At 39.8% G+C, this 21517-nt stretch overlaps 1 protein-coding gene across 1 annotated transcript; it reads right to left on the bottom strand.

The window, feature by feature from the left end:
- Positions 1-64: 64 nt before the first annotated feature.
- snx22 (sorting nexin 22) lies at positions 65-19613 on the bottom strand. Its single transcript, XM_053641534.1, has 7 exons — positions 19455-19613; positions 18106-18314; positions 9018-9206; positions 8817-8911; positions 8158-8196; positions 4406-4473; positions 65-1183 (listed from the first exon to the last, which is right to left on the bottom strand). The coding sequence occupies exons 1-7, from the start codon at positions 19468-19470 to the stop codon at positions 1005-1007; spliced, it is 795 nt and encodes a 264-aa protein (XP_053497509.1). The 5' UTR covers positions 19471-19613; the 3' UTR covers positions 65-1004.
- Between the last annotated feature and the right edge of the window lie 1904 nt (positions 19614-21517).

The following is a 21517-nucleotide window of genomic DNA, read 5'->3' as shown; positions in this document are numbered from 1 at the left end:
TATTCACACCACAGACCGTGAACACACACACTCGTGGCTTCTTTTAGGAAATATATATTATATACACACCCACCCACATGGGTTTAATTATAAGTGTAGCCAGTGGATTTTATGGATTAGCAGAGTACTGACTTATTAAAATTAGCACACCCAGACTAGGAGTGAAATCTCAAAATAATCTCAAATAAATCAACATTCATAGACTCGGCTGTTAGTCTTGTAACTTCTCCAAGTCTGTGCCGTAGATACAACAGAGACGTTCTCTTACCCTCCTGTTCTGTTCACTACTTAATTCTATTAATCCAGGCCATCTTTTTTTTATTTTTATTTCTAGCAATACCATTTGTAAAATGTACTTCAAATACCCAGAATAATCAACTCTGGTCAAATTCACATGAACAGTGTGTCTGTGATATAAATTATATATTTACTGTTGTGAGCCAAGCTCAGGTTTCACATTTCACTTTGTCAAACTTTAAAGAACATGAAGATAAATTTACATGAGTTACATCATGAATGTTAAGTTAATCATAAATCAAATCCAGTGTAGTAGGTTTTTCGATGCATGGCGTCACGGTGGTACAGTTGGGTTCATGTCCATGTTCTCCCAGCGTCTGTGTCGGTTTCCTCTGGGTTCTCCAGTTTCTTTTAGCCTTACAAAAACATGCAGGTAGTTGGACTGGCTAAAGTAAAAGTGTGAATGTTTGTACAACCTCATCCGGGGGTGTATTCCAGCCTTGCACCCAGTGCTCCCAGGCTACTGAAAGTGTATGAGCGAGAGATACCAAACCTCAAAACACTCCAAGTTCCAAACCTCGCAGAATATGTCAACAGTATTGGCTTTCCTCTTCCTGCTTTACAGAGATGAGGCTAACGAAAGTCGTATCAATGCTGAGGGTGTTTTATCTGAATGATAAAAGCGCCATTTCCACCAGCCCTTCTGAGGCAAGGTCCCAAAAGCAGGAAACCTGGTCAGTGTTGGAAAAGAGTACCCCTACTGTGTCTCAGGTTGTCTGTGCTTCTGGCAATGAGCTCAGGCTGCCTCTGTCTATGACGATGGAGGGGATAGAAGGAAGTCTGGGAACATGCTTAATGCTGGGCTTGGAGCATGTCCTAAAGCCCATCTTATTCTCTTTGGGGAAGAAGCCTTGCAGGACACCAGCTACAACCACATCTGGTAGATCTGCAGGAACAGATAGAAAAACATTTATGAAAATGTGTTATAATATATAAATGAGTTTTTTTTAACTGGATTCATCCTCAACAGTACTCTAATTAAATAATAATCACAGAAACCACACAATATTCAATAAAGGTGTATGCGGTATGTTCAAATGTACTGTACATTCTAATATTCATCAATTTAGCATTTGGCTAATATGTACGATCAAATTCATGTCTGGTGTAATTCTTGTTTTGCAGTTAAAGAATCTAAATCATCAATAATTACAACAAGTAACGATAAAATAGTAAAAATATGCTAATAATCACAATTGTGCATGAGGGAATGAGGGGACAGATGTGGATCTTTATTAGTTCCTCTGTAGACTGACAGGCGCCATTAAGCTCTGACCAGGATGCAGAGATTTGTGCTTTCCGACGGGCGCTATGTTTATATGAAATAAGTATTTATTTACTCAGGATAGAAAAGGCCTCCCTGTTGTCGCCTGTGAGCGGGCACTGTGCAGCATTTTATTAGTTGCAATTAGAAGTAACTATATATAGCTTCCAAAGATAATTTAAACACAAATTAAACCATTAATCAGTGTGAAAATTGGCTCTCTGATCTACGTTACATGTGAAGCTTCATGCTAGCTTGACTGGCAGATAAATAAAGTAAGCTAACTTCATAAGTAGGGGAAATTAACACTTTGCAGCAAAATGTTTTCCAAATAAAAGAACAACGTATTGAAATCGTTCTCGTGGCTGGGTCGGGAAGTTGTCGCAAGGTTGCGATGGACTTTAACGGGAAACGTGAAGAGCACCTCACACACGACACTGTCGCCAAAGTTGGGAGAAACCACTCCATGTGTGTTTACAAAGAAATTACAATCATGCAGAGGATGTTTTGTAAATAAAGTAACATTTTGCTAATAAAGAATAAAGTGTTAACTACCCCTATGTATGGAGATTTTTGGGACACCCTGTAGCTACAGTCGGGTCCATAAGTATTTGGAATGGAGGGACTATTTAAAAAAAAATGGCTGCAATTCCTAAACAATTAAAGCAATATTTTTGTTCAACCCCTTGAATTAAAGCTGAAAGTCTTCACTTCGATCACATCTTGCTCGCTTCATTTCAAATCCATTGTGGTGGTGTACAGAGGCAAGGTTATTGCGCGTCAAACAGGAACTAATTGCAGGTAGGAACTAAAGTTGTATGGGGGAACTGAAGAAACATCAGACCACATGAATCATAGAATTGGTCCAAAGAATCATTCAAGCCAAATTTGGATTTATTGCTTTATTAGGTCATACCTGATTTGCACAGAATTGAGAAAATCTCGATTCATACGATACTTGTTGCGATTGTCGCCTGCTTCTTGGTTGCTCTCTAGTGTAAATCTAGGGTAAAGTGGTGCGCTGTATCCTTTACGCCTCATGTGGACAGGATCTTGCGTCCATGCAGCTCGAGTTGATTCATTAGCAGGGTCGGGAGGGTTACTTTAAAAATGCAATCCGTTACAGTTATAAATGTCATCAGTAATGTAATCCAAGTATCACAATATGAAAGTGATGTAATCTGATTAGTTTTGGATTTCTTCAAGGTCACTTATGTAAATGAAGTCAAGAGAAAAGCAATATGATCGGAAATAGTTTTATTTAGAGTTTATTTTAGAGCTTAACAACCATGTTCAATGTTTGGATTTGTTTTAAGAAAATTAATTAATTCATTAATTAATGAAAGATCACTGTCCCTGATGCAGGTAACAAATGTTAGGGTGACCATATTCTGGTTTTCCAAAAAGAGAAAACCAGATTTTTTTTTTTTTGTCTTAATAGCCTTCAAACCAGTGTCATTATGAATGCAGATTTTAATACACTGAAAAAGACACACTGTTGGCATCACATAAACATATATAAATTCCTACATTCTTTTGAATGTCCATGGATTAAAATAAAATATCAGATGCCACGAGTGAACCTTCGGCCACCATTTACACATTTGAATGGCCATGTAATACGAAGCGATGTGATAACATTAAATTAAAAATGACCTTATATGGTCATGGGCAATGTTTCGACTCAGGACAGTGGTCATTTGCTGCTATTATCAAGCAACTGTTGGATGCTGTACATGACAACGCTTCACCTTTGCTCGTTCGCTGAGACTCCTAGACATTTTCTCAAATTTAGAAATCCCGCCCGGACGCTTTTTTTTAAGGTCTGAAAAAGAGGACCTATGGTCACCCTAACACAAACATTTCAGAGAACAATTTGTGTTCATTTCTACGCAAAATTTATTTGCACATGCACCAGGAGGTTCCTCATGTCAGCCACGACTGGCAAGAGAGAACCAGAACTCTAATCCAGCAGCTGTCTATATTGTGCTATATCAAAAGATTAATTTCTTTGGTTTTAAATGAAAAAAATTGAATCCTGATAGTATTCCTATTTTGATTACTTTGTTTGTTGACAACCGTGACTGTCACGGATTACAGTTGCCAGTTTTTTGTATCCTGATATCCTGATTTTTGTATCCTAAGGCCGTTACACGTTCTCCGTCACTTCCCGAGCCTGCTCATTAGTCAAGTTCAAATCACTGCCTGTTTTTATGTCATAAGTGAGAAGTAGGATTGTATTCGTTTCTACTCAACAGTGAGAAATAAGGGCCAACATGTATAAAAGATTATCCGAGTACTGACCGATATCCTGTGTACTCTTGAAATATTTCACAATGCAAGATAAAAATGGCAGTTGTATCAACATCCACATTGTAAAGTTCACATATTTGTGTCACCGTGCTCTAGGCAATGTTTTGTCTGTAAAACATACTGTTGTGTCTCCATATAGCAGTTAATACATAACAGCACTCAGAGGGAGCATTCAGTTTAAACTGCACTGCATATACCATGCCAAAAGGTCCTCGAGGGCAGCATCACTAAGTATTAAATACATTACAGTTAGTGTGTTCAATACTTTTTTCCTGTGTCATTCCACTTTATTACACATAACTTTATTTATTGACTTTAATGTTGTGAATTCTTTATATTTCTGGATTTCTTGTATTAATACTGAAGTCTGGTGAAAATTTCATGTGAATAGCCTCATTGGAAATATATTTACTGAAATAAATGTTGACGCGTTCAATACTTATTTCCCCCACTGTACATACCAGGCAACACTGGCTCTTATACACGATGCCAAGTAAGATTATATGGTGATTATAATAATGCATGCATTACCTGACTTTGAAGCAAAGAGATAGGGGTCACGTGAGAAACCCACCACTCTCTGATGCAGCAGCTCACAGCTAGAAGAGATTAAATACACGAGTAAGACAAATTGTACACTGCTGCTTAATATCATTTAACAATTTACCAAACTGTACTTAAGGACGATAAAATGAAATGCCAAGCGTTTAAATGTGTAAAGTACGCAGAGGTCCTTGGTTACTGGTGGAAATCGTACAATGCTTAACAATTTACAAGTATTTCACTTAATAGACACGAGAGAAAGAAGCAGTCTGTTCTGAAAATGCCCAACCAATTAATGTGTACAACCCCTGGCAAAAAAGTGGATGTTCACCCAGCTTCTTTACTTTTTCTTTTACTTCGTAGCAAATCACAGAGCAAACAAATATAACGCAAAACAATTTTTGTTTAATAGCTGAACATTTTCAAACATATTACATTTTATTATTTTAATGTATGGCATATTTCTTTTTCCAGATCAAATAGAGGACAATATTATGGAATGACTCAATGTTCAGGAAAACAATTATGGAATCATCAACAAGAAGAAGAAAATCACAATCACAAATAAATCTCCATCAAGCTGGTTCCAACTTTCTCAAATAGTGGTTGAAAGATCAGCTTTGCAGGATGGAGCCTAGTTATGGACCGATTTTAAATAAAAAAATTTTTTAAATCCACAATAAATGTTCAGTGGGATTGAGATCCAGACTGTTTACTGGCCAGGTCACTGAGTCGATCTGCCTTTCTTGAAGAAAAGCTTTAACACTCTTTTCTCTGTGGTGAGATGCATTATCATCCTGAAAAATGGCTTCATCACCAAATGTATCTTCTATCGAAGGAATGAGAAAAGTGTCCAAAATTTCAGTGTACACCTGTGCATTGACTGTTGAGGTCTCCCCTGGTCCTTTACCTGACTGCAACCCCATATCATAAATGAGTGGAAATTTAGTTGTTTTCTTCAAGCAGTCGTCTTTATAGGTTTCATTAGAACGGCACCAGACAAAAGTTCCAGCAGCATCTCACTGGCCAATGCAGATTCGTGATTCATCACTGAATATCACTTTCATCCGATCCTCCACACTCCATGATCGCTTCTCTTTAGTCCACTGTAACCTTGTTTTCTTCTGTTTAGTTGTTAGTGCTGGTTTTCCTTTGGCTTTTCTATACGCAAACCAAATTTCACTCAGCCTATATCTTACAGTTCTGTCTCAAACACTGACTCCTGTTTCAGTCCACTTGTTTCTCATTTGTTTTGTTGTGCATTTTCCATTTTCAAGGCATATCTTCTATCCTGACACTTTGACGTTTTCCTTGGTCGACCCGTATGTTTTCCTTTTCCTTTGTTTATACTTGCAACAAATATTAGACACAGCTGACTGGAAACAACCGACATCTTTGGCTACACTCGGTGTCGGATTTCCTTCTTGAAGGAGTTTTGTAATCCTTTCCATTGTTTCAATTGACAACTCTCTTGTTGGAGCTGTGTTTCCTTTCAATTAGCCAAATCCAACAGCTCGTTAAGTTCTGTAAGCACTCTCTTTTAACTGCAAACTAATTTGCATTTTTAGACTTGTGCCGGTATTTGTTTTAGAAATGCAAATTACAATGTGATTCAATAATTATTATATATACTATAATTATTTCCTGAACTACTACTTCTACTTGATCTGGGAAAAATAGGCCATTAATTAAAATAATATAATTTGATTTAGGTATGTTTCAGGAAGTCAGAATGTTCAGCTATTAAACAAAAATTGTTTTGGGTCATATTTAGAGCTGCAAAAACTAATCGATAAAATCGCTAATAATCGAGTATGAAAATCGTTGTCAATGAATCTCATTATCGATTATTTGGTCTGCACGCAGTACATTTACTCCCTACGTTACTTCTCTTCTGAAAACACGCTTCAGAGAGTAAATACTAAAGTTTTGTCCTAAATGACGTACTATACACTCATACTATGCACTGTCTACTCTACCGTCTAGTGTATGAATTTTATAAAGATAATATCCTCTCAAATATAACACGAGCGTTTTTTTTACTAACCGGAAGTATAAGCCGCTTCCTAGTCAGCGGCACATGACGTCATATGCATGTAATGTGACGCCGCTAGCTTTAGCAGATACCCAGAGTCACCGGCAATGACTTTTTTCAGTTTACAATTTATGTCAACGTTACCTTTTATTCCCAACATGACCCCAGTCACCATCAGATGCAGGCAAAATCATCAAGTGACAGAGGAAGAAAGTGTGTGACCTCCAAGTGCTTTAAGGCAGGGGTGCATTTTATATTAAACACCGTGGAGAAGATCAAACTTTAAAAGTGGATCTTGTGTAGCAGGGAAACACGACACTGAGGCGCGACCATAAACTTATGTTTATATCCAACACAATATGCTTAAAGGAAGTGAGTAACAGAAACCACAAGGTGCAGTGAAAGTGAGTTTTTATTATTCATTCAGGACTGTAGTTTAATTATCAGTGCTTTTTGTGCATCCATAAAAAATAATGAATAAATACTATTATATAATATAAACTTATATATGAGTATTTATGCATTATCTTTTTATGGATGCACAAAAAGCACAGAATTAAACTACTGTCCTAAATGAATAATATATATTCTGGTGTGTGTGTGTGTGTGTGTGTGTGTGTGTGTGTGTGTGTGTGTGTGTATTGGGTTCTTTTCAGTCTTATATAATTGGACAAACAGTTGTGCAAAGTTTTAGTCGGAAGTTTATGTTTGTAACACTCAGTTTGTAGATTTTATTTTAAATAAACGAATGGTATAAAAAAATGGTATGGAAAGTTTGCCCCCATCCGATTAATCGAAAAAATAATCAGCCAACTAATCGATTATGAAAATAATCATTAGTTGCAGCCCTAATCATTTATTTGCTACGAAGCTGGGTGAACATCCTCTAAGTGTGAGGATTCCAAAATTTTTTCTCCTGCTTTAGAGACTAATATAACCAGGACAGAATGCTAAGATTAAACTTAATCTGTTCAATATTTCCATGTTGTCTTCCCCAAAATCTGAATCTAAGCTCATCAACAAGTTTCAGTTTCCTGACAAACACATTTTTCCCCCGATCCTCATCTTTACCAGAACCAAAGCAAAACTGCTCCCACCCCCCCCACCCCAAATTACAGGCAAATATGCGTGTTAATAATGTACAGACTCCAAGCAGCTGATTTATTTGGTTTCTCTCTTTAAGAGGTATTTGTGCAATACTTTAAATAATCTTACATGTACACACATTATAAATTGTTCTACTATTGGTTTAAACAATTATATATTTTATGTTTCTGCAAGCTTTGCAACTCAACAACAACCTCAACAACAATTTGGCAATAAAACAAAACACTTTTGCTTGTCCGATTTTTTTTTTTACATTATACAATGAAAGAAAAACTCAAACATGTCTTCATTAATGGGATTTTATTCTGGTTTTAACTGAGCTTCGTTAATTTAAAATATTAGTGCCAAACACCTACTTTGTTTTCTGATCATTGGACAGTAAAGTGACTAAATGGAATAAATAATTTAATGTACGTAGTAGGGAATTTGTTTCTCTGTTGCTTTTTTTTTAACTCATTTTCACTACGTGTTCCTATATATCAAATTCTGCACCTAGCCCTTTGCGTCAGTATAAGTGATTAAAATAAAAAAAAAAACAACGACAAAAAAAAAACCTTCCCCTGCATTTTTTATAAACAGGACTCCGGAAGATTCTTACCTTTTCCCCTGTTCTTGTGTGTCCTTCTGCTGTTCATCACTAAAACAATAATAATCGCAAAAATGTTATTACACTTTATTATAAAAATGATTTAATGTTATAATAATCATTACACATCAGTTAGTACAGAGTGCGTCAGTTGTCCAGCATTATAAATGGTTACGTGTGGACCTACAAATGTAATTAACCAGCTAACAAAACGACTCACAGCAGAGACAAGCTTAGGGTCAGTGAGTCACTCTGCATATATAGTCATTTAACCTCTTGAGGACAATGTAGACTAAGCTTAAAAACTCATGCACGGATTTACATGTTTCTAATACATGCCAATTGATCAGTGTTATGGTTGTGACATCAGAGACTACACTACAGTAGTATAGTTCTGAAAGCTATCTATAATATGAAAGAGACTTGGATGAGCACAAAACAAAAGTATGAATTTGAAAATACTTCTTGTTTTAGGAATAATGGTGTTATGGACGTGACATTTTTCGCATTATGGATGTTGCTGGTCTGAACCGTTTGTTAAATGCAGTGCAGTGTAAACGAGTAAATATTTTTAAATGTCCCTTTTTTCATGGTGAGGACGAAAATCTGTGCGGAACTGTCGTGCAGCTACACGCAGCACGAGAACGTTACTACGCAGGTGTAGTACATACCGAAAACCGCAGATCTTGTTTGCCGTGTGGAAGTGTTTCACCTGCAGGAAATCCAGCAGCTCCTGAGGGACCACTTCGTTCTCATACAGGATCACCTGCAAGCAGCAATCGTTACTGTAACATTACAACTACGACTATGCCACTATATCGTACAGGCAGCTTATGGAGGAGGTGGGTGTGTGAGCTCCTGCTCTACCCTACCTGTATGTAGTCCTCCAGCTCCTGCCGTCTCTGCTCCTGCGGTTTAGCACGCAGCTGGGTCCTCTTGCTGGGGAATTCAGGAGGCGGCTGTAGGATCTTCTTGAGCTTCCGGTGCAACGTGTGGAAATCACTCTGCCGCCGCAGAACAAAGTGCTTCCTCCCGTTGAACAAAATCTCCAACCTGAAGAGCTGTGAAACGCAGAGACTACAATTCAGACACGAGCTACAACAATCCTTTCCGAGGGAATTCCAAACAGTGCCCTCTAGTGAACTGACTTGGTTATGACCACATGGATCTCTAGATCTATACATACTGTACACCCAACTAGTTTTTGCACATGATAAATATAAGACATCACTGTCCAGTGTGCTAATGTCTCCTCTTGTTTTCTCTTTCTTATTCATGTCGTAGGAATGTTAGGATGATGTGGCAGCTAGCTATTCAGCAAAACCAGTAAGTCAATAGAGATCAGGGCTCGTCATTGCATTTCAGTGACACAGGCTGCTTAGCTCTGACGCATCTTTCCCTATTGTATACGAGATAAAGAGAAGGAGCTAAATGTGCTTTTTTTTCTGGGCCAGTGTTCTGTTTCAGGAGTATTACAAGAAGTGTGAGCTATTCTGGTAACACTGGAAAAAAAAAAAAGGAGAAGTCACCAGACAAAAGCAAAAGTGTTCTGGATTACTTTCTAACGTTAGTGCATTAATAATGGGCACAGACAAATGGAGTCTTAATCAAGTTGAACAGAAAATACATCTGAACATTTGAAAACTGTGTCTAAAAAGCTGTAGTGATCCTAAAGTCAAAGAAGATAGAGGCTGTGACTAGCCCAGTTATGACCTGTGGCCCAGTTTGCATTGCACATACACTCTATCCAAACAAATCAATCCAAATAAAGTTGTGCATTGGGACTTGGCTATAAAAGATATAAAGCTCATGGGACAAATAAAGGCAATGTTCATTAACACGGGAGTGTATTGGACGCAACAAGGTGATCGCATGGCGATAGTGATCACATGGATAGTGCTTCAAGGAAAGATCTTCATTATATGGGTCATTGTTGAGTTCAGTACAGTTTTAGCTTTAAGACTACAATCTCCAGGTGAAGTTATTCACTGTGTAATGAATGAAGCTGACTTGAGCATAGTTTATAGAACGTGGAATCATTAGACTGTCCAAATGAGAACATCCACAATCATTATTAGGGTATACGTGGTGGACCATCCACAGCAGCCTCAAAGCAAACGTTTACGCTGTTTATGCAGGGCCATCCTCAGCAGCAAATAATAACTAGCAGAGAGGGTGGGATTGGACCGAATTATTTTCTAAGTGGACGAGAGTGGGTTTTAAATAAAAAGTCTGTACCTTTACTCCAAAATAAAACAAGTCAATCTCAGTAAAGTGCAGAGTCTGGGGAAAATACGTGCAAGCAGGAAGCACGGATATTATGATGAACCATTTCACACCTGAGTAAATGTTGAAGAAGGTTTTATGACTGAGCAACAGCCAACGGATGTTGTGTAAAATCATGGCGTCAAAAGGTCACTGAATTTTTATTCTGAGATTGATTTACATTTTTGTTTAGTAATCACAAACTGGAACATTATAAAGCTGTTGCTCAGGTGGCTGTGGTTCAGGTGGTAGAGCGGGTTGTCCACTAGTCGTAGGGTTGGTGGTTCGATTCCCGGCCCACATGACTCCACGTGCCGAAGTGTCCTTGGGCAAGACACTGAACCCCAAGTTGCTCCCGAGGGCAAGCTAGCGCCTTGCATGGCAGCTCTGCTACCATTGGTGTGTGTGAGAGAGAATGAGAAACAGCGTAAAGCGCTTTGTAGAACTGCTAAGGTTAAAAAAGTGCTATGTCAGTGCAGACCATTTACCATTTCACCAAACTGTCTGAACATGTTTTACTACAGTGCTGAGGTACTTCAACTGTGCGGCACGCCCTCGCCGCTCACTCCTTTAGGGTGAGAGAGAAAATTCGATATTTAAATGACTATCAGATGCTTTTTGAGAAGGTGCCTCATTTTTCATAATAATAAAAACAGCAGATGAGCCAATTGACATATGAATCTGGATTGATCGAGTTGTGTAGATGTTTTCAAGTCTCCAGTATGAACCAACATCTCTGGAAGCCCTGCCTCCCCTTGGAGTTATTACATCAGTAATATTTTTCCATAACCCTCGCCATTTTCCGGGCTTGGGTCCGGCACGGAGAGTGCACTGGCTCATGCAACCCTCCATAGGTTGGGATTGGTTTCCCTGACCAGTAAGAGTGCCTCATTCTAGCCACTAGTCCACCAGGGAACCGTTTTCTGCCAAGGTAAATGGAGAATCAAATAAAATCTTTCAATGTGATTGACTCTTGTCATCATTAAATAAGTATATAGTTAACATCAGTTTCCTATATGTTTTAAGAAAAAAGGACGAACGCTCCTAACTTGATGGAAAAACCGCAAGTCTTTCTTACAATAAAGAGCAGCACTCTGGGTTCAGAATGAGTCAGAATGAACCCTTAATATCCCCACTACCCCACAGTATATAGCACTGAAATTGTTGTTTCCCATGCAAATGAAGCCAGGTGGCCCCCACTCCTGCCATAAAAGAGAAATGCTGCTGTTTAAAGTAAACCAGCTGTTTATTCCTCTTTTGGTTCCTGAACTCTCACCTCCAGACTCTCCGGCACTTGCCCACTCACTTTATCTCACATCCCATCCATGGGTGACTTATGATGAATCTTTTTGTGGCCACCAATGTAATATTACAATGCATTAGAGATGCCGCTGAAAAAGGTTTACCCAAAAAGAAATGGTCAAAAACACAGCTTTTGCTTTTCTTTAAATAAATAAATAAATAAATAAAAATTGTTAACTACACCTACAACAGAGTGTTAAATCTTACACATTACAAGTACTGTTAATGTTGATGATAACTAGACAATGCTTGAAAAAGCTGTTAGTTTGCTTGGCACTCCCGCGCCAGTCAGCACTCGGACATGTTCAAACAATTTGAGCAACAGTGACAATGTCGGGTTCTAACAGGGACGTTAGACACGCAATCTGTATAACGATTATACTCTTTGCCATTATCAGGGAAACTTTTTTGTGTTCCGATAAACTTCAGCTGAGGATTTCACGTCCTTGAAGTTTCCCATTTTCCCTAACAATACCGGAACTAGTAGTTACTCACTTCCACTTCATATCTGTTCTCACTCTGAGCAAAAAAGTTTCACTTCTCATCTGCCTCACCTCTAACGGAGGACAGGTCTTGGTCTTGGTCTTGTTCCTTGTTGAGAGAACGAGAATGTAAGAGAAGCCTAATCAAGCATGCTTTGACAAGTCAGGGTGAAATCTACCGGAGTGATGCAACACTGGGTCCTAAGGGCCAGAGGGGGCAATGACTCACGCACAAAAAAATCTTCTCAGCAAGTAAGAAATGGCAACTCCTTGTGAGATTTCAGCTCGGTTTGCAAATAAAATAAAGTGCACACGGACTCCCAAACTCCAGTGTAAATGTTCCACATGATGAGCCGTGGGTTCTGTCGACTTCATTAGTTAAGTAAGTTAGTCTTAGAGGAGGGTCTGTGTAACTCCGTTTGCTCGGGAGACTCAGCAGGAATGTGAGAAATGACAGCATGACTCTCATCAACACCAGGCTGAAGTTGCCCTTCAGCTTATAGCAACGTGGTCTTTTGGAGCCAAATCCTGAAATCTGTTTCACACTAGATTTCTGTGCTCAAAAATAAACACATTTAAAAAGCAATTTAAAAAGAAAGAAAATGCAGCAGCACATACATTAACATTGGATTTGTTCAATTGTTTAGTTACATATTATTAATTCAAGAATTTAAAAAAATGACCAGGCGTGCAGACGGCATGCGAGGTCAAGTTACTCTTATCACCCTGAAGTTGATTATGTTCCTTTATACCTTGGTCTGTCTGAATACTCGATTCTGACTGGCTGGAAAGTGTGTGTTCAAACTGCTGAATGCACAAGTAGTTCCAGTCAGTTTAATCACCTTGCTAAACGAATGAGCTGCCTATAAACAATTGTAGCTATACTGTAGGAGCATACAGTTACAGTAACATACAGTAGTTCAGCAACATTATTAGTAGAGATGCGGCACAGATGCAGGTCATTCACTCACACACACACACACACCTCTCTGTCTTTCTCTCTGTCTCTAATAACTATTTCTTATAATTCATTCAAATAAATGTAATCTTATCGCACTACTTTATCAAAGTCAAATTTTGCACTGCAAACATCAATGACAGCTTTAACTCGTCAATGCTGGCCAGTGGCTATGGTATAAGCGGGATAATCCTCGGCTAGGTGTGCGTCACGCATTAAAATCATGTAACGCACACCTAACCGTGGATTATCCCTTACATATACAACAGGTAGTTCGGATCCACTAATTTGATTGGTCGAGCAGCATTCTGAGAGTATTTATATTTCCCATAACCACCCCTGGACATTTCACTGTGTGCAGCACTGCGCCCCCGGACATTTCACTGTGTGCATCACTCCGCCCCTGGACATTTCACTGTGTGCAGCACTGCGCCCCCGGACATTTCACTGTGTGTATCACTCCGCCCCTGGACATTTCACTGTGTGCAGCACTGCGCCTCCGGACATTTCACTGTGTGTATCACTCCGCCCCTGGACATTTCACTGTGTGCAGCACTGCGCCCCCGGACATTTCACTGTGTGTATCACTCCGCCCCTGGACATTTCACTGTGTCTATCACTCCGCCCCCGGACATTTCACTGTTGCATCACTCCGCCCCTGGACATTTCACTGTGTGTATCACTGCGCCCCCGGACATTTCACTGTGTGTATCACTCCGCCCCAGGACATTTCACTGTGTGTAGCACTCCGCCCCCGGACATTTCACTGTGTGTAGCACTCCGCCCCGGGACATTTCACTGTGTGTATCACTCCGCCCCCGGACATTTCACTGTGTGTATCACTCCACCCGGGACATTTCACTGTGTGTATCACTCCGCCCCCGGACATTTCACTGTGTGTAGCACTCCGCCCCGGGACATTTCACTGTGTGTATCACTCCACCCGGGACATTTCACTGTGTGTATCACTGCGCCCCGGGACATTTCACTGTGTGTATCACTCCGCTCATCTGCCATGTAACAATCAAATTCTAGCAACAGTTCCACTGAAACGACATCATCAATGATACAATTTTCATGAATATAACTTTAAATATGACTTAAAATATGAAAGCTTATTAATTAAGTGATTATTAAGTAATTATTAATTAAGTATCATTAATATAAACATGTGATTTGCCTTAAAGCTAAACAACAGTCAGAGCTGCTGTTACAGGAAATGAATCAATACCTTCTTACCAATCAGATTTGAGCATTCAGTGACACTGTTTAAACACTTGGCTAAATAAACACTCTTTTGTATAATGGGTTTTAAAAACTGCTGCTGCATAATCTTGCTGTAGAACACATCCTATATATATTAAAAAAGGAGGAATACGAGCTAAAAACACTGACTGGAATTTATTTCTCCCACAATTTACTTCCATTTAATGTAACGTTTTTGCTTCAGACTAATACGACTCTGTTGGAGAATCTCGGTTGGAAAGCGTTCATGGACTGAGCCCTTTAACAGTAATTTAACAGGTCCCTGTTTGTAACGACCCCATAAATGGGCACTGTTCTCCACGATTCTCCACTCAAAGTCTCGTTTTTCACTTCAGAGTGGACTACACTGACAAATTTTGGTATTACCCAATCGTGATCCCAAGTGAATCAGTGACAAAAGACAGCTGCTTCAGCTAAATTCCTCCTTTGAGGTGAATAAGCTGAAAGTAAAGTAGACGCAAACAGTATGCCTATAGCACACAGACAAACATATAATGTTTCGGTCAGTACTCGGTCAGTACACGGTGAGCTTGCAGCTGGCGGTTCTTCAGCATCACCACAGTGCTGAGTGTATGCAGTTGCTGCATGGCTTTCGGTGAATGGAATTTGGGCTTTGAGTGACAGCAACACCTTTCAGCATGCTGTGATTCAGCTGGCTTGTATAGGATTCTACTTTTAGCCTGAGAGATAAACATCACCCACAGCCACCCACAGCCACCCAATTTGACATTTGATTGGTCCCCAGCCACAAGGAATTTTTTTTTTTTAAGTAAAAGGAGCCACTGAGGTTAAGGTGAGGGTTAGATTCAAATGTAGCACAGCAATAGTAATTATACTAGTGGAAGTTTCTCACAAGGATAGTAAGGCGATAGTAACATGTATGATTTTGTGTGTGTGTATGTGTGTGAGAGAGAAAGAGAGAGAGAGAGACAAGGCACCTTATAATAATACTAATATTCTAGAAAGTAAATAGTAAGGATATTTAAAGAGGTCAGTTTCAGCATTTACTCGAAACTGTTTCGAGCAAATGCAGCAATCACAACAATAAAATAGCTACGAAGGATTTGATAATGCATGACGCATATCGTCAACACGCGTGTTCGTGTCAAACACGTTTTCCTTGATCAGAAAAATAGACGACTGCTGTAAGGCTTTTTTAAACATGAATTCTTACGGAATATTAAATATCGTATAGATGAATAGAGCTTTTTTAAAAACAAAACACTGTGTAACTTCACAGAAGTAACGAGTGAGTGTGTGATAACGTACATGATCACGTTTCAATCGCTTCTGAAGTCTAGCTCCTGTTTATCGATGTTTGCGAATTGCACTACTAGAAATCCGTGCCAGCTGTGATGTGGACAACCTCAAACCTATTAAGGCTAAGAAAGAACCTTACTACTACAGTGACGAATCCTTTGAATGTAATGGAAAGGGCAGATCGCGGTCTACGCTGCTCTCAACCCCTGGGGAGAGAGAGCCTTGAGGGTACACACTAGCCTGCAGTGTGTTTTGGGTCAGAAGTATTGCATGCAAAGAGCTCCATTCAGCTTCTCAGTTTCCTTCCCTCCCTCCATGTCTCACTGACACACTCTCTCTCACACACACACACAGAGCAGCCATTGTCACCGACAGCATGGTTGCGTGCTTCCTCTAGGATGAAGTCCTGAGACACAGGACCCCCGTGTCCACTCAGGCACTTACACACAAGGCCAATGTGTTCAACATACCAGCTCAGAGTGCTCAACAACACACCATCAATAATCCATCTATGCTACACACAGCCTGATATGTCTGGCTTTCTCAAATTCGGAAAAAAAAAAAAACGTTCATGATTTGAGAAGTCCGTGAACTCTAGAATGCCTCGGGCTTTTCACTTCATCAGCTCGGAGAATAATAATGCTCCATTTCGGGCTGCAAGGCACCATTATTTCCCTATAAAGTGCAGACCTGGGTGTGTTTTATTCCTTTTACCAAATACATTCTAAGACATACACAGTACACGGTGAGCTTGCAGCTGGCGGTTCCTCCGCGTCACCACAGTGCTGAGTGTGTGCAGTCGCTGCATGGCTTTTGTTGAATGGAATTTGGGCTTTGAGTGACAACAACACCTTTCAGCATGCTGTGATTCAGCTGGCTCGTACAGGATTCTACTTTTATCCTGAGAGATAAGCATGACACACACACACACACATGCTTAGGCACATATACACCAGAATCTAGTGTGTTTTACTGATTTCTTGTGAGCTGAGCTGTATTACTGAATCAGATGGCGCGTGTCATGGCACGTCCAACATGACGTGAAAAAAAAATAAACGCCTCGGTGTGAGTTGGAATACCAATTAAAAGCCAAGTTGCATCATATGAGAAATCATGCCATCAGGATCACCTCATATCCTGGCTGGTGTGATTGAACATGTACTGGAGAGCAAAGGAAATGTTTTTTCGTTGGCTTTTGGGTGAGAGTTAAGGCACTGACCCAGCAACGTGGTGGACAGGTGCCTGGGTGTGAAGCCCAGAGGAACTATGTGTGTGTCAAATTAGTAGAGTTAGAGTGTTTAGTGACCTCTGCGTATGTGTCCTGTGAGTCAGAATTGATTCAGAAAAATGCACAGAAGGAGGAACTATTAAAGCAGCACGCTGTTCTAGTTTGTTCATTCACTCATTCAGATTAATGGATGAATTAGAGGTGGATTAAAGTCGCACTTTACTTTACATCCTTGGCTGTTCGTGTTCTCATGAAATATAGATTTCTATAAAGATCCGGGCCCTCAACCGGGACAACACCAAGGACTAGAGCTTGGGCTTGATGCACAACACTTGATACGCCTTCTATTCATTCATCTTCGGTAACCACTTTATCCTGCATTAGCCTGTATTTATAAACATTTATGTATATGGGTAATTTTTGTATGCAGGACACAAGTGGAGCAGATGCTTTCTGCTTTATCTCCACGAGGATTCATTCCCTGCTGAAGAAAACAAAACAATAAAAGTAATTCTAATGGTTTCCACTACAAATACCATTACAACCCATCAGCTAAGGATTAAAACCATTATCATTACCATAACTGGTCCTTAATGGTATACACTAGACATAAGATGCCACCAATAGAAAGGATCAAATTACCAGTAGAGACCCACAGGGACCATTAAATCTATTGGTTTCCATTAAAACCAATACAACTACCATTATAAACCATTAAAACCAGTATCATTATTGGTCCTTAATTTTTCCATTAAAACCAATACACTTCCCATAAAACCATTAAAACTATTACAAATTCTATGAGGGTTTCTGTTTTGTTTTTTTTTCCCAACAGGGTTATCTTTAATTAATGGTATCCACTAGACATAATACGCCACCAACAGAAGGGAACAAATTACCAGTAGAGCCCCACAGGGACCATTAAATCTATTGGTTTCCATAAAAATAAATACAATTCCAATTATATTCCATTAACACCATAACTGGTCCTTAATGGTATCCACTAGACATAACACGCCACCAATAGAAGGCAACAAATTACCAGTAGAGCCCCACAGGGACCATTAAATCTATTGGTTCCCATTAAAACCATTACAGATTCTCTGAGGGTTTCTACTGGGGTTTTTTTCAGCAGGGTTCTCTTTAATTAGACTTTTAAAAGACACTTTGACACGAGTTAGAGCACAGCCACTACTCACTTTCCGGGACTTCCCTGCCTCGTCCACTTCCCGGTGCATAGAGGGGATCGACACCTCAATCATCGCGCGCGCATTCAGAATCGCTGCACGCGCGCCCTGTGGAAAACCGGCGTCTCGTCCCCGGTACAGGTCGAGAAGAAAAGCAGTCCGGTGTCTGTTCAGGCTCAGGACCCTTCCGCCATCGCCGGAGTGCGTGGGAGAAACTTCCTCTGTTGTACAGTGAGAATAAAAGTAGGGTGAATTGTAAGAAATCCCACAGCAGGTGAAGTCAGAGCGCTCAGTTCAGCACCGCGACATGAAAGCTTCAAGCCACAGAACTTACAAGCTCACCATAAACTACTCCCACAAACAAACACACCGGCGCGCTGATTGGCTCTTTCCCACCTGCTCCGCCCAGAAAACAAACAGAAACACGCCCATATGGTTTATTTTTTTCAAACATGATTCAGTTTACACTTGATCTGAAGCACCTCAGTGAATATCACATCGAGTTAAAGTTTAATTTGTGTGTGTGTGTGTGTGTGTGAGAGAGAGAGAGAGACAGAGAGAGACAGAGAGAGATCATGAGAAGAGTCATGAGCACTGCTGGGCTCTGACTAATCACTGGATGCTGAAGCAGCAAATTCATTCATCTTGTCAGTGATTAACTGGTGTAAAAAAAATTTTTTTAAAAAAACAACAAAAAAAACCCCACATCCTTTCTGGCCAAAATTATGTGGACACCTTTCCGTTACACACATCTTCCCCCAAACTGTGAAGCACACAACTGTATAGGATGAATTTGTACGCTGTAGCTTTACAGTTTCCCTTCACAGGAACTAACAGACCCCAAACCTGTTCGAGCATCACAACGCTCCTGTACTGTACACAAAGCGAGTTCCATGAAGACATGGTGTGTTAAGGTTGGAGTGGAAGAACTCGACCTCAACCCCAACTGAACACCTCTGTGTTGGATGAACTGGAACGCCACCTGCACCCCAGACCTCCTCCCCCAACATCAGTACCTGACCTCACTAACGGACACAAATCCCCAAAATCTAGTGCAAAGCCTTGTGGAATGAGATGTTCAACAAGCACGTACGAGTGCGATGGTCACAAAGGTGTCCACATACTTTTGACCACATAGTGTACTTTTATAATTATTATGGATTTAAAAAAAAAAAAAAAAAAAAAAAAAAAACATCTGGAAAACAACACGCCACGACAGAGACTTCTGCATTAGGCTACTCAGTCTCTCCTAAATTGATCCGAGTGATGTCACTTAGACACAACAACAGCCCGTGATTTGGTGCTTCTGCTTTTCCAGCTCCTGACTGTAAGAGAAACCATGCGTCTGGTTGAGGACCTACTGCTCGTGATGTGCATCCTCTGTCCTTTTCATACACATCACGGTTCATGTGACGTGTGGTAACACTCACGCACGGATTCGTTTTCACTGCTGACTTCAGCAACTTGTCTGTGAATGAACAGCAAGAAGACACCAGATTCAACAATCCTCTTCATAACATCCCCCCCCCCCCCATTTGGTTGGAGACAGTAAGTCAGCAAAGGCTATGATTAGAAGTAACGTGAACGTGAATACGAATGGACTATTTCAGACAGCAAACTGGCCACGCGCAGACAGCGGAAAGGAGAAGTTTCCTAATGTTAAAGACAAACTAATTTATTCATACGCGTAATGTTTTCAGTAATACAAACCTGACTGCATGTCCTACAGTAATGAGATATACCACAGTGCTGTAGAATTCTCGATTCTGATTGGTCAGAAGGTGTTGATTCACTTTCTATAACAGAGGCTCTGACTGTAGTTCCAGCTGAAAGGCAAATCCCAGGTTTATATAAATAACATCTCATTCATAGGAACTTAAAATGCAGATTCTCAACGTAATAATAATAATAATAATAATAATGTTCATTATTATTATTTATCATTTAATTAACAAAATGTGGTGTTATACAAGAAAAGCATTTTTTTTGTTTTTGTTGTAAGGAGGAAAAAAAAAAAAAAGTTCGCTCTTTGATATGCTCAGTTTGTTTTCCCCCAGGGGAAAGAGTCTGTGTCTTCTTTTCTTCTCTCTTGCTCAATAACTTTAAGAAAGAGAATTAAGAGATGGGACGATTGTTTACAGCTGCTGTAACGTGAGTGATGACAGGAATTAACGTATCTCAGGATTTAATTTAAACAGTAAAAAAAAAAAAATGAATCGGTTAACAATTGCTGTGGTATAAGAGAAATATAATACTTCGAGACATGATCTCATCAGAAAATAATTGATCACTCGATTTGGGGGGGGGAGTAACTCCGTTTCGTACCGGGCAGCGTCACACCACCCCGTTGTTGATTATTGTCCCTTAACAGCATGTCTCATTGTGTTTTATTCCTTACATATCTGACTTCAGGTCCAAATACATCTTTGCAAACACCTAAGGTGTTTAAATGAGAATTTGAGAAATTTGCATTTCATATTCAAATATCAAAGGGGGGAAAGAAGAAGAAAAAATACCAACAGGTAGTACAAGCACTTCGTTTCTGCATTTCTGCAGTGTGGGAAAGTTTATCTTTTGAAACAGAGAACCACTTCAGTCCTCTTGAGTGGAACTGTGACTGCACAGTGCTCAGCCCTGTTGGAGAAGAGGAATTATTCTACATGAGCAAACAACCTGAAACAAATCAGTGCCCACGAAAAAATAAACCGAATACCACGTCCCTTTCACGACAGGAGAAAAGCACGACATTATGATAAACGGATAAAAGACTTATCATGTGCTTTCAAACCGTTTGAAATATATTTCAGGTTTGTTTTTCCTGTAGTATTTGTAATTAAGGGGTGCAGCTGGATCTGAAGGCTCATCGAGATGAAAGAAGTCATATAGCAGGGACACAGAAGAGCTATATCTACGTAACGATGATCAGTTCTCATTCAGGTCGTGGGTAATGTTGTGTTTCCTTATCAGAAAGAGGAAGGAACGTTAACTGAAATCAATTCAGGTTTACTCAGTTGGATACTTATATTGTATATTAGACTGACAGTGTGTTAATTTGATTGTAACGTAATTCCAATTGGAAATTTCGAACACAAACGGCAATAAACTTCTTATTATTCAAGGTTGTTGTAGTTCTATGGAGAGAAACGGAGTCCGTGGCCATGATGCAGCACCTTGCGGTTACAGACATGGTCACGGACCCATGGTTTCATGTTAGCTTAGTTAACGTTAATGCGGTGAAAATTAATTTTTCAAAAGATCAGGTTAAAACCGCCGACCTGAACGTGAACCCACACGCCTCAAAAACCAGCGAGCCAAACATCCCTAAGTCTGGATTTTTTTTGTTCGTCACAGCCACATCACTCTCCTGTCAGTCGTTCATGAAACTTTCACAGACCCACAGCAGACACGGGACAACGGAGAGATA

This window comes from Ictalurus furcatus, chromosome 14, assembly GCF_023375685.1.
Source record: "Ictalurus furcatus strain D&B chromosome 14, Billie_1.0, whole genome shotgun sequence".
NCBI classification, from domain to species: domain Eukaryota; kingdom Metazoa; phylum Chordata; class Actinopteri; order Siluriformes; family Ictaluridae; genus Ictalurus; species Ictalurus furcatus.
Note: the sequence above shows the minus strand (reverse complement) of the source record. Positions and strands in the feature narration are given on the sequence as shown.

Coding starts and splice junctions, on each gene's coding strand:
- snx22 (XM_053641534.1), bottom strand. Junction 8,912..9,017: donor AGCTGGAGGACTACATACAG/GTAGGGTAGAGC, acceptor TGCTGCTTGCAG/GTGATCCTGTATGAGAACGA. Junction 1,184..4,405: donor TCTCTTTGCTTCAAAGTCAG/GTAATGCATGCA, acceptor CTGTTCCTGCAG/ATCTACCAGATGTGGTTGTA.